This window comes from Metopolophium dirhodum, chromosome 3 (assembly GCF_019925205.1).
Source record: "Metopolophium dirhodum isolate CAU chromosome 3, ASM1992520v1, whole genome shotgun sequence".
NCBI lineage: Eukaryota > Metazoa > Arthropoda > Insecta > Hemiptera > Aphididae > Metopolophium > Metopolophium dirhodum.
The window spans coordinates 30,861,891-30,875,000 of record NC_083562.1 but is presented as its reverse complement, the minus strand read 5'-3'; the positions used below and the strand labels follow the sequence as shown (position 1 = coordinate 30,875,000).

The window sequence follows — 13,110 nt, the reverse complement described above, 5'->3', positions numbered from 1 at the left end:
ATAAACACCGAGAATCCTGGATAATTATTGTTTATTTATCGACTATCAGTAATAAAAATATATTTATAACAATGTCAGTGTTTACTCGGTAAATGGCGTACCTATTCATCAAACTTCCCCAGAACGCGGGTCAAAAGTATCTATAAATAAACAGACGATAATCGGCTGCTAGTGTCGTGTATAATTATAATGTATGTTTTATACGTCGTGGTCTCGTGGATATTGTTACACTGTTGAATTATTCGATTCCCGACAGTTATCCAAATTAAATAAATAGTCTATCCAAATAACAAAAACGACCATCCGCCAAATTCTGGTTCAAGTGCCACGGTTGTACCAAAAGTACGACAACGGCATTGTAATATTTTTAACATTAAAAAAAGGGTTTTTTTTATTTTTTATTATAACATTATCATAATATCCCAGGTGGCAAGATGACATTTTATTTTATTTATGATAAAAAAATTATATTTTTATTTATATTTTCCACACATCTTACAATATTATTATTAAAATATTTTTACTCTTTTTGAGCTATTTATAGGTACAAGTAAATTTCGAATTTTATTAGATTTTTTTTTTAACCTCAAAACCTATAGATAATAGGTAGCTAAATAACACAAAATTACAACGTGCAAAATTTACAATTTCACAAAACGTATCATTGAAATATGTAGTAATATTTTACTGGTGACATATACATTGGTGACACTGATAAGGGCTCCAGAAAAATTGGTTGTTATTGAATAATAAACTCGAATGAAATTTTAAAATACATGACGTAGGTAATGCGTTGAGTTCTAAACAGCAGCTGAGCGTCGTCGAACGCTGATTCAACCGTATTTTTCAGCATAATTCATACGCAAATAGTCGGGTAAAAAAGAAATTCACGAAAAAAAATGGCGTCCGGTTATTCAAGGATTTTATCGGTCCCTATGATGTTTCTTGGAAAACATATAATAGTATACTATAAATACGATTTATATTCGTATCATTAATAGCCGCCGTGCAGCTATTACCGTCGATAACAAGGAATTTGGTAAAAACGTTCTAAAAATAACTCATCAATGAAAAACCTAAAGAAATACCGACACAAGCAATAATGTACCGACGTAATTAAAATGTTATTATTATTTAAATCGTTTATACGTCACCGAGTTAGCAAATCGTCCGTGTCGATAAATATTTAATTCAATTCAAGTCTAAAATGGTAAATTTGAGCACTAAAATAAAATTAAAACAAACTTACGCGTAAACACCGACTCTTCCGATGAAACGTAGAGCTGTGTCATATGTATCAAGGACAGACGTTCAGATGTCCGCCGCCGAAGAAACAGCTGCCTTCGTCCCGCTCCGAACTGAAACTTGAAAGTATCGAAATATTTGATGAAAATAACCCGAACGTAACGAAATGTGCGACTTAATTTAGTTATATTATTTACCGCTTAACGACTTGTCTTTCTATTCACGTCTCGGTTTATTTGAATTATTAGAACGTCAACACAATTGGCGATTGTCACAGGTGATATAAATATAACATTATAATTTGATAATAAATAATATTCATGTCGTTAATAGCCATTGTGCGGGTCACAAGGAATTTGGTAAAAACATTGTAAAAATAACTCATCAATGAAAAACCTATAGAAATACCGATACGGGCAATAGTATCTCGACGTAATTAAATGTTTATATTAGTCGGTTATAAATAACATTGAATTTGGGAATTCCTTAACAATTGTAACCGATGTTTTTATTTTAATTAATTGCAATATAATCCAAACCGCAACTGGGTGCGTCTCACCCGTCCATAGTCTGAAACGACCAAACGCGAACAGACTTTATAAAATATGTTTTTCTAAATCACGCGTCATACAATCGTAGAGCTTACAAAAATGTATGAAAAAATATAATAGTTGGTGAGAGAAGTGCGAGTCATAAAATTTGGTGGTCCTGAAAAGGACCGTTTTAAGGGAGGAAGATGGATAGTATTTAACACTACCGCACTACTTCTTTTTGGGAGCTGCGGTTTTCTTGATCGGAGTCTTCTTCGATTTGGGTTTGACGGCGGCCGGCTTTTTCGCTTTGGCTGGGGCCTTCTTTGGTGTAGTCGCCTTGGGTTTCGCCGCAGCGGTCTTTTTCGCTTTTTTGGCTGCTGGTTCACCCGCCGCGGGTTTCTTGGCGGCTACGAGCTTCTTCTTCTTCGGTGTTCCGGCGGCTTTGACTTTTTTGACGATGGATTTCTTCTTTTTGGCTACAACGGCCTTTTTCGGCTTGACCTCGGCGACGGGCAACTTGAAGTGTCCCGAAGCGCCGGTTCCCTTGGTCTGGACGACGGTACCGTTGGCGACGGCGGCTTTCAAAAACTTCCTGATGAAAGGCGCCAGCTTGGCGGGATCGACTTTGTAGTTGGCGGCCAAGTATTTCTTGATGGCCGGTAACGACGAACCTTTCTTCTCCTTGAGCTCCTTGATGGCCGACGTGACCATCACGGCGGTGGTCGGGTGCAACGCAACGGTCTTCTTGACTTTAGAAGCCGACAACTTCTTCTTGGCAGGAGACTTCTTCGCGGCCGGCGATGCGGCGACTGGAGCCGGAGTTGTAGCGACGGTGTCTGTCATGTTGATGATGAAATTGTTCAGGTATATATTTAAAACGATGGACAATCGACTGTTCACTGTGGCGATACCAAGTGTGTTAAAAAATGTGTAAATATATACAGTGCACCGTGCCAACTAGTAAACCAGTGTGATTCGCGTCGTCCTCCGAGCTACGGTTGTACAATCGTTTTTCACAATATCTCAACGGGAAATGGTGGTAAAAATCTGGCTTTGAACTTTTTGGAAAGCTAACTAAATTCTAAACGATCGCCAATGATTATTGCATCGCCACCCAGTACCACGAAACCACCACAAGTCGTTATTTCCACACTTCCGACCGGGTTTTCGTAAACCGTATTTGAATGTCTGCCGTATGACTGAAACCAGACGAAAATTTACAAAAATATTTTGGATTAATTCTCCACGAGTTTCCCGAGACCATAGAATTTGCAGATTTCCAATCGACCGATTTCCCGACGAACAGCGGCTGTTCGAATATGACGGTTTTAGGACTCTGCTACGGCACGGCGTCACCGGCGTTTCTACCTGAAATTTTAACGAGGCAGACTTTATCAATAAATCTCGTCTTCATCGTACTTAACCGAAATCATGTTGAATAAATAATTATAATGACACATTGTCAGAGGACTTCGGTCGAAACTCAATGCAGATTACCAACAATTTATGTTCATTTGTATGCACTTTTTGTCCCGACCTACCGATGGACCTGATAGCGTGATAAGACGTTTGAAAACTGATTTGAATACATTAAAATATTTACTTGAGATCGATAACAACACATTTTCTCGTTCCTAAACTCCTGACGTTAGGTTAGGTTAGGTTAGGTTAGGTTAGGTTAGGTTAGGTTAACGTTTCCTAAACTCCTGTCGATTTTGTTTAAATATTTAATGTTTTCCAAAATTTTAAATTCAAATAAAATAAATAAATAATCTTAAAATGTGTGCTGATCGACCTCAAGACAAGTAGTCATATTAACAACTGCAAATAGGTGTTCAGGAGTCTCATCGCGTTATATCTGGATAGACGAAAAGTTAAAAAAATAAAACAAAAAATGAACGTGAATTGTTTACGGTTCACCTGCGCAACGTCGTGGCCTGTACACGTACACGCATTTGTTGTGTCCGTCTTACAAGTGATAAAGTACATGAAAAAATTCACGCAATGCCCTCAGTTAATTCAAAGTTTCGTTGTAATTAGTTAAAATAAAACCATGGATTAAGAATTTCCCAAATGAAATTTTATTTATAACTGCATCAATGATTTAACTTATAATGACGTTTAATTACGTCGAGATATTATTATTATTCCCCGTCCCGGTATTTCTATAGAAACAAATTTTCTGAATTTTAGTTCCTACAACAATAGTTTACATTTTCTACGTGTTTGGACACCCTTTTTGCCAGTATTCTCAATATCGTTCTTTGAGGTTTTTCATTGGTGAGTTATTTTTAGAATGTTTTCACCAAATTGTTTGTTATCGACGGTAATACCCGCACAACGGCTATTAATAATATGAATATCTATCGTGTTTATAGCACCTATACTATTATACATGTCATCATGGTTAATCTATCGTATTATAGGAACCGATGTTTCTTGTAATATAACAATTATAATGTACATAATGAAATTCGAAAAATAACATTCTAAAAATAAATCATTAAACAAAAACCTCATAGCTTATTCATGGTAGGTTCACGAAACGAATGACGTAGTGAAATAGTGAATCACCACTGGAATTCGCAAAAAAGCTTTTTTTGTAATATTGAATTCGAAGTCCCGCAATATAATAATATCATAACAAGATTACGGTTATCAGCGTAACGTTATTTCTATGTTTTGACTTACGGTAGTATTTCAATTATAATCATGAAAAAAAAATATTATAGAATATAATCTATTATATTCGGAGCGTTATTCCGCGTGTTTTCTTAAACAAATTGGGAATTATCATTTACGCCTACGAATAACCACCAACTTGAACGGAATATTTCTTTATTCTAAGGTATTATAAACGACATATTATGGCATCATCATATGGTGGCCCTGAAAAGGGCCTTTTTAAGATGTTTTTAAACTTCAGAAGTAAGTATTTAACCTCCGAAACCGTACAGAGTACGACCTTGTCGTTTGAGAGCGTACACGACGTCCATGGCGGTGACGGTCTTCCTCTTGGCGTGCTCGGTGTACGTGACTGCGTCACGGATCACGTTTTCCAGGAATACCTTCAGAACTCCACGGGTCTCTTCGTAGATCAAACCGGAAATACGTTTAACACCGCCTCGGCGAGCCAACCGACGGATGGCGGGCTTGGTGATTCCCTGGATGTTATCACGGAGCACTTTACGATGACGTTTCGCGCCTCCTTTTCCCAGACCTTTTCCTCCTTTGCCTCGTCCTGTCATTTTGAATGTTGGAAATAGTGTTGGACAACTTGCTCGGATGTGAACTGAACGTTGACTGATACTTTTCTTCAGGTCGCAGTCCCTTTTAAACGTTTCTCACGACACCGAACCACCAATCGGAACCATGACCGGTTATCCCCCCACCCCCGCCGCTAAAATTCTAAACGTTAAACATCGTCCAATGAGGACGACGCATACCGTTCCCATTTACGTATATATACCGGTCGACAGTGTGTTCGAACCACATCAGTCGTCCGACATCCACGTTTTGCACACCAATCCAGAACAATCTAATCCAGCAGCGCAATGGCACGTACCAAGCAGACAGCTCGTAAATCTACCGGCGGAAAGGCGCCCAGGAAACAGTTGGCCACCAAAGCCGCACGTAAGAGCGCACCCGCCACCGGAGGAGTGAAAAAACCACATCGTTACCGTCCGGGAACCGTTGCCCTCCGTGAAATCCGTCGTTATCAGAAGAGCACAGAACTTTTGATCCGCAAATTGCCGTTCCAACGTCTAGTGCGCGAGATCGCCCAGGACTTCAAGACCGACCTGCGTTTCCAGAGCTCCGCGGTCATGGCGTTGCAAGAAGCTAGCGAGGCATACTTGGTAGGTCTGTTCGAAGACACCAATCTTTGCGCGATCCACGCCAAGCGTGTCACCATCATGCCAAAGGACATCCAGTTGGCCCGTCGTATCCGCGGTGAACGTGCTTAACTTTGATCATCGTCATTAGTTATCATACCTTAAAAAGGCCCTTTTCAGGGCCACCAATACGTACTTGTATTCTGGCGATGGGCACGTATAATAGTGATTGTGTTAGTTTTGCATTAGCGGCAGTATATTTCTATTATATACATATTTTACAAAACCGGACAATAATAAATGAACAACCCAGGCCAAAATTATAAGATCAGGAATCGAATAATTCAACGGTGTGACAATATCCACGAGACCACGACGTTTAAAACATACGTTATAATACACGACACCACCAGCCGGCGGACTACCGTCTGTTTATTTATAGATACTCTTGTCACGAAGTTTGATAAATAGGTGTACGCCATTTACTACCATGTAAACATTGACATTTTTATTATCGATCAATAAACAATAATTGTCCAGGATTCTCGGTGTTTACATGGCTTCAATTAAGTAAAACACCGATAGTATCTAATTAAAAATTCCGAAAGACCCATGTTGACATTGTAGACGGGTATAATAATATGGTTAGGTATAACTTATTCAGTCGCTCACGTGTTGATATTAATATTTTCATTACCACGGATCGACAGACAACAACACATAATAACGGAATTGTCCCGGTTAGGTTAGGTTACCTAACCTAACCATACAAAGGGGTTATTTTTAGAATGTTTTTCCAAATGTCTTGTTATCGACGGTAATACCCGCATCACGGTATTTACAATACAGTTAAGTACTAATCTCGATACTTTATCGCGTCGTCATTTCCCAAATAACCGAAAACAGATACCTATTAGAATATTTTTAGAATTCATTTTGTATTTCATTGTTTGATTGCTAATCATCTGATTACCGTCTTGTCAAATTATACAACATAACTAGATTATTTTTAATGTCACAATCAAACCGTCAAAATATTTTGTTCTACTTATACAGTTAACACCGGGCGATTCTTTTATCAAACAACAATCAATATTTCATAAAGTGTAAATTTTTTTTTTTTTTTACATCGTTTCAAATCGCTTATAAAACAACGTTTTTATTAAAAAAATTATATTTTTAAATATTTTTTATCCTTATAATTTTTTTAGATTTTTACTTTTTTATACGACAACATAGTGTTTTTTAATTTTATATTCCAAAGCAGAATATTTTTCTTGGTATTTCGATACATGAAAACCGAATTTGGGACGAGTAGTTGATGAGTTATAAGTATTTAAAGTTTAGATGAGCGGAGTGGAGTGTTACGGGGTTACCCCGCGAAATGTTTGTCCACTTCTATGTATCGAAATACTAAGAAAAATATTCTGCTTTGGAATATAAAATTAAAAAACACCACGTTGTCGTATAAAAGAGTAAAAAACTTAAAAAATTATAAGGATAAAAAATATAATTTTTTAATAAAAACGTTGTTTTGTAAGCCGCCAGTGGTCAGCGTAGCCATATTTGAGTAAAATTAGCGTCTAATTAGAAACATTCGTTTGACGACGAGCCATCTTATTTTGACAGTGTACCTATTAATAATTCGATGTGATCATTTTTTATTAATCCGATTTTTAAGGTTAAAGGCCACAAGACGTGACGGCTTCCTCGAAATATGAAGGAAATGGAATTAAGTCACTTCAGAATCGTTATCCAAGTGTATTTAATGTAAAATCGCGCCCGGTCTCGATTAAAAAATGTCAAGGCATTCGCTTAAAAATCTGAAAGCAACAACAGCTACACGTGTAGTACTACCTACACTGTCTAGTGCATCTGCTGAAAAAACTTCGGACGGACGTTTGTTTTGATTTTGGTGGCCCTGAAAAGGGCCGTTTTATTAACTGTGTTTGTTGGGTAAGGGGTATCAAAGTTAAGCCTTCTTCTCGGTCTTCTTGGGCAAGAGCACGGCTTGGATGTTGGGCAACACACCACCTTGAGCGATGGTCACTCCGGACAACAATTTGTTCAACTCCTCGTCGTTCCTGATGGCCAATTGCAAATGTCTGGGGATGATACGAGACTTCTTGTTGTCACGGGCCGCGTTACCGGCCAACTCCAAAACTTCAGCTGCCAAGTACTCCATGACGGCGGCCAGGTATACCGGTGCTCCGGCTCCGACACGTTCGGCGTAGTTTCCTTTTCTCAACAGACGATGGATACGACCGACCGGGAACTGGAGTCCGGCGCGGGACGACCTGGTCTTGGATTTGCCTCCCTTCGATTTTCCTGCTTTGCCGCGTCCGCTCATGATTTTATAGTGCTTGGTATGGTTCAGATTCGATACTAGATGAGACTGATGTATAATTTTCCCGAAATTTTCGTTTATATAGTAAAATTGTGGACAGCAATTCTGTGATTGGACAGAGATAACAACACTACGATACTACGTCACACCGTTCGGTTGATTTTCATTACCAAACGTTGTGGTTTTCGTTCGACATAATCGTGAAACGTACTCGTGGAGAAATTTCCATTTTCCGTTGTTATGGACTAATCGACGATTCTATTTATACCGTCATCACTGTGGGTTTTTACACCAATAAACGAACGGAATGTCGCTTGGGTTTGGTAATATATACCCAGTGATGTAATGTCAAATTATCACTCAGTACACAACGTTTCAGTCGTCAACAAGTCTATTTACAATTATTCGAAATGGCTCCAGGAGGAAAATCGGCGGGCAAAGCAATGAAGAAGTCGTCCGGCAAGGCACAAAAGAACATCGCCAAGTCCGACAAGAAGCGCAAGCCCAAGAGGAAAGAATCGTACGCAATCTACATCTACAAAGTGTTGAAACAAGTACATCCCGACACCGGAGTCTCGTCCAAAGCCATGAGCATCATGAACAGCTTCGTCAACGACCTGTTCGAGCGCATCGCCGCCGAATCCAGTCGTCTGGCCCACTACAACAAACGTTCGACCATTACCAGCCGGGAAATCCAAACTGCCGTCCGACTCTTGTTGCCCGGTGAATTGGCCAAGCACGCCGTCAGTGAAGGAACCAAGGCTGTGACCAAGTACACCAGCTCCAAATAAGTCTCCCGTTTTGTGAAATATCATTACTCAACTAAAACGGCCCTTTTCAGGGCCACCAATCGCTATAAAATTTCTGTTCTCTAACAACCATTATTTTTGAACTAAAACTATCGCATGTAGAATATTTTGAACATTTGCAGTGTGTACAGAGCGGGGAGCACTGCGTGATTATCGGGATAGTTAACGAAAAAAAATGCTGTCCGGTTACGTAAGAAATTTACTAAAACATCGAGTTCTTCTTTGATAGAATGATATAATATCGTGTGTATTATTATAAATGCGATGGATATTAATAGACGTTGTGCGGGTTTTACCGTCGAAAACACGAGATTTGGCAAAAACATGCTAAAAATAACCAATCGTATGGGCACGGCAAATTTCATTATTATGTGTTAACTGTCGGTCGATAAGTGGTAATGAAAAAATTAACGTTAATATATATTTGAGCGACTGTGAGTAATAGCTATACCTAACCAGACTGTAATGTCAACATGGGTCTTTCGGGTTTTTAATTAGGTACAATCGGTATCTTACGTAATTGAAGCCATATAAACACCGAGAATCCTGGATAATTATTGTTTATTTATCGACTATCAGTAATAAAAATATATTTATAACAATGTCAGTGTTTACTCGGTAAATGGCGTACCTATTCATCAAACTTCCCCAGAACGCGGGTCAAAAGTATCTATAAATAAACAGACGATAATCGGCTGCTAGTGTCGTGTATAATTATAATGTATGTTTTATACGTCGTGGTCTCGTGGATATTGTTACACTGTTGAATTATTCGATTCCCGACAGTTATCCAAATTAAATAATATAGTCTATCCAAATAACAAAAACGACCATCCGCCAAATTCTGGTTCAAGTGCCACGGTTGTACCAAAAGTACGACAACGGCATTGTAATATTTTTAACATTAAAAAAAGGGTTTTTTTTATTTTTTATTATAACATTATCATAATATCCCAGGTGGCAAGATGACATTTTATTTTATTTATGATAAAAAAATTATATTTTTATTTATATTTTCCACACATCTTACAATATTATTATTAAAATATTTTTACTCTTTTTGAGCTATTTATAGGTACAAGTAAATTTCGAATTTTATTAGATTTTTTTTTTAACCTCAAAACCTATAGATAATAGGTAGCTAAATAACACAAAATTACAACGTGCAAAATTTACAATTTCACAAAACGTATCATTGAAATATGTAGTAATATTTTACTGGTGACATATACATTGGTGACACTGATAAGGGCTCCAGAAAAATTGGTTGTTATTGAATAATAAACTCGAATGAAATTTTAAAATACATGACGTAGGTAATGCGTTGAGTTCTAAACAGCAGCTGAGCGTCGTCGAACGCTGATTCAACCGTATTTTTCAGCATAATTCATACGCAAATAGTCGGGTAAAAAAGAAATTCACGAAAAAAAATGGCGTCCGGTTATTCAAGGATTTTATCGGTCCCTATGATGTTTCTTGGAAAACATATAATAGTATACTATAAATACGATTTATATTCGTATCATTAATAGCCGCCGTGCAGCTATTACCGTCGATAACAAGGAATTTGGTAAAAACGTTCTAAAAATAACTCATCAATGAAAAACCTAAAGAAATACCGACACAAGCAATAATGTACCGACGTAATTAAAATGTTATTATTATTTAAATCGTTTATACGTCACCGAGTTAGCAAATCGTCCGTGTCGATAAATATTTAATTCAATTCAAGTCTAAAATGGTAAATTTGAGCACTAAAATAAAATTAAAACAAACTTACGCGTAAACACCGACTCTTCCGATGAAACGTAGAGCTGTGTCATATGTATCAAGGACAGACGTTCAGATGTCCGCCGCCGAAGAAACAGCTGCCTTCGTCCCGCTCCGAACTGAAACTTGAAAGTATCGAAATATTTGATGAAAATAACCCGAACGTAACGAAATGTGCGACTTAATTTAGTTATATTATTTACCGCTTAACGACTTGTCTTTCTATTCACGTCTCGGTTTATTTGAATTATTAGAACGTCAACACAATTGGCGATTGTCACAGGTGATATAAATATAACATTATAATTTGATAATAAATAATATTCATGTCGTTAATAGCCATTGTGCGGGTCACAAGGAATTTGGTAAAAACATTGTAAAAATAACTCATCAATGAAAAACCTATAGAAATACCGATACGGGCAATAGTATCTCGACGTAATTAAATGTTTATATTAGTCGGTTATAAATAACATTGAATTTGGGAATTCCTTAACAATTGTAACCGATGTTTTTATTTTAATTAATTGCAATATAATCCAAACCGCAACTGGGTGCGTCTCACCCGTCCATAGTCTGAAACGACCAAACGCGAACAGACTTTATAAAATATGTTTTTCTAAATCACGCGTCATACAATCGTAGAGCTTACAAAAATGTATGAAAAAATATAATAGTTGGTGAGAGAAGTGCGAGTCATAAAATTTGGTGGTCCTGAAAAGGACCGTTTTAAGGGAGGAAGATGGATAGTATTTAACACTACCGCACTACTTCTTTTTGGGAGCTGCGGTTTTCTTGATCGGAGTCTTCTTCGATTTGGGTTTGACGGCGGCCGGCTTTTTCGCTTTGGCTGGGGCCTTCTTTGGTGTAGTCGCCTTGGGTTTCGCCGCAGCGGTCTTTTTCGCTTTTTTGGCTGCTGGTTCACCCGCCGCGGGTTTCTTGGCGGCTACGAGCTTCTTCTTCTTCGGTGTTCCGGCGGCTTTGACTTTTTTGACGATGGATTTCTTCTTTTTGGCTACAACGGCCTTTTTCGGCTTGACCTCGGCGACGGGCAACTTGAAGTGTCCCGAAGCGCCGGTTCCCTTGGTCTGGACGACGGTACCGTTGGCGACGGCGGCTTTCAAAAACTTCCTGATGAAAGGCGCCAGCTTGGCGGGATCGACTTTGTAGTTGGCGGCCAAGTATTTCTTGATGGCCGGTAACGACGAACCTTTCTTCTCCTTGAGCTCCTTGATGGCCGACGTGACCATCACGGCGGTGGTCGGGTGCAACGCAACGGTCTTCTTGACTTTAGAAGCCGACAACTTCTTCTTGGCAGGAGACTTCTTCGCGGCCGGCGATGCGGCGACTGGAGCCGGAGTTGTAGCGACGGTGTCTGTCATGTTGATGATGAAATTGTTCAGGTATATATTTAAAACGATGGACAATCGACTGTTCACTGTGGCGATACCAAGTGTGTTAAAAAATGTGTAAATATATACAGTGCACCGTGCCAACTAGTAAACCAGTGTGATTCGCGTCGTCCTCCGAGCTACGGTTGTACAATCGTTTTTCACAATATCTCAACGGGAAATGGTGGTAAAAATCTGGCTTTGAACTTTTTGGAAAGCTAACTAAATTCTAAACGATCGCCAATGATTATTGCATCGCCACCCAGTACCACGAAACCACCACAAGTCGTTATTTCCACACTTCCGACCGGGTTTTCGTAAACCGTATTTGAATGTCTGCCGTATGACTGAAACCAGACGAAAATTTACAAAAATATTTTGGATTAATTCTCCACGAGTTTCCCGAGACCATAGAATTTGCAGATTTCCAATCGACCGATTTCCCGACGAACAGCGGCTGTTCGAATATGACGGTTTTAGGACTCTGCTACGGCACGGCGTCACCGGCGTTTCTACCTGAAATTTTAACGAGGCAGACTTTATCAATAAATCTCGTCTTCATCGTACTTAACCGAAATCATGTTGAATAAATAATTATAATGACACATTGTCAGAGGACTTCGGTCGAAACTCAATGCAGATTACCAACAATTTATGTTCATTTGTATGCACTTTTTGTCCCGACCTACCGATGGACCTGATAGCGTGATAAGACGTTTGAAAACTGATTTGAATACATTAAAATATTTACTTGAGATCGATAACAACACATTTTCTCGTTCCTAAACTCCTGACGTTAGGTTAGGTTAGGTTAGGTTAGGTTAGGTTAGGTTAGGTTAGGTTAACGTTTCCTAAACTCCTGTCGATTTTGTTTAAATATTTAATGTTTTCCAAAATTTTAAATTCAAATAAAATAAATAAATAATCTTAAAATGTGTGCTGATCGACCTCAAGACAAGTAGTCATATTAACAACTGCAAATAGGTGTTCAGGAGTCTCATCGCGTTATATCTGGATAGACGAAAAGTTAAAAAAATAAAACAAAAAATGAACGTGAATTGTTTACGGTTCACCTGCGCAACGTCGTGGCCTGTACACGTACACGCATTTGTTGTGTCCGTCTTACAAGTGATAAAGTACATGAAAAAATTCACGCAATGCCCTCAGTTAATTCAAAGTTTC

The 13,110-nt window shown here is 38.5% G+C and overlaps 5 protein-coding genes across 5 annotated transcripts; 1 reads left to right on the top strand and 4 right to left on the bottom strand.

The window, feature by feature from the left end:
• Nucleotides 1–1,966: 1,966 nt before the first annotated feature.
• Nucleotides 1,967–2,692, bottom strand: LOC132942171 (histone H1A, sperm-like). Its single transcript, XM_061010488.1, has one exon. It carries the CDS (start codon nt 2,619–2,621, stop codon nt 2,007–2,009), a length of 615 nt encoding a protein of 204 aa, XP_060866471.1. The 5' UTR covers nt 2,622–2,692; the 3' UTR covers nt 1,967–2,006.
• Nucleotides 2,693–4,599: 1,907 nt separating this feature from the next.
• On the bottom strand, nt 4,600–5,154 carry LOC132942182 (histone H4). Its single transcript, XM_061010499.1, has one exon. It carries the CDS (start codon nt 5,024–5,026, stop codon nt 4,715–4,717), a length of 312 nt encoding a protein of 103 aa, XP_060866482.1. The 5' UTR covers nt 5,027–5,154; the 3' UTR covers nt 4,600–4,714.
• Nucleotides 5,155–7,536: 2,382 nt separating this feature from the next.
• Nucleotides 7,537–8,021, bottom strand: LOC132942178 (histone H2A-like). Its single transcript, XM_061010496.1, has one exon. The coding sequence runs from the start codon at nt 7,959–7,961 to the stop codon at nt 7,584–7,586; it is 378 nt and encodes a 125-aa protein (XP_060866479.1). The 5' UTR covers nt 7,962–8,021; the 3' UTR covers nt 7,537–7,583.
• Nucleotides 8,022–8,157: 136 nt separating this feature from the next.
• On the top strand, nt 8,158–9,217 carry LOC132942175 (histone H2B-like). The gene has a single exon (XM_061010493.1). The coding sequence runs from the start codon at nt 8,369–8,371 to the stop codon at nt 8,747–8,749; it is 381 nt and encodes a 126-aa protein (XP_060866476.1). The 5' UTR covers nt 8,158–8,368; the 3' UTR covers nt 8,750–9,217.
• A 2,047-nt stretch (nt 9,218–11,264) lies between these two features.
• Nucleotides 11,265–11,990, bottom strand: LOC132942170 (histone H1A, sperm-like). The gene has a single exon (XM_061010487.1). The coding sequence runs from the start codon at nt 11,917–11,919 to the stop codon at nt 11,305–11,307; it is 615 nt and encodes a 204-aa protein (XP_060866470.1). The 5' UTR covers nt 11,920–11,990; the 3' UTR covers nt 11,265–11,304.
• Nucleotides 11,991–13,110: the final 1,120 nt, after the last annotated feature.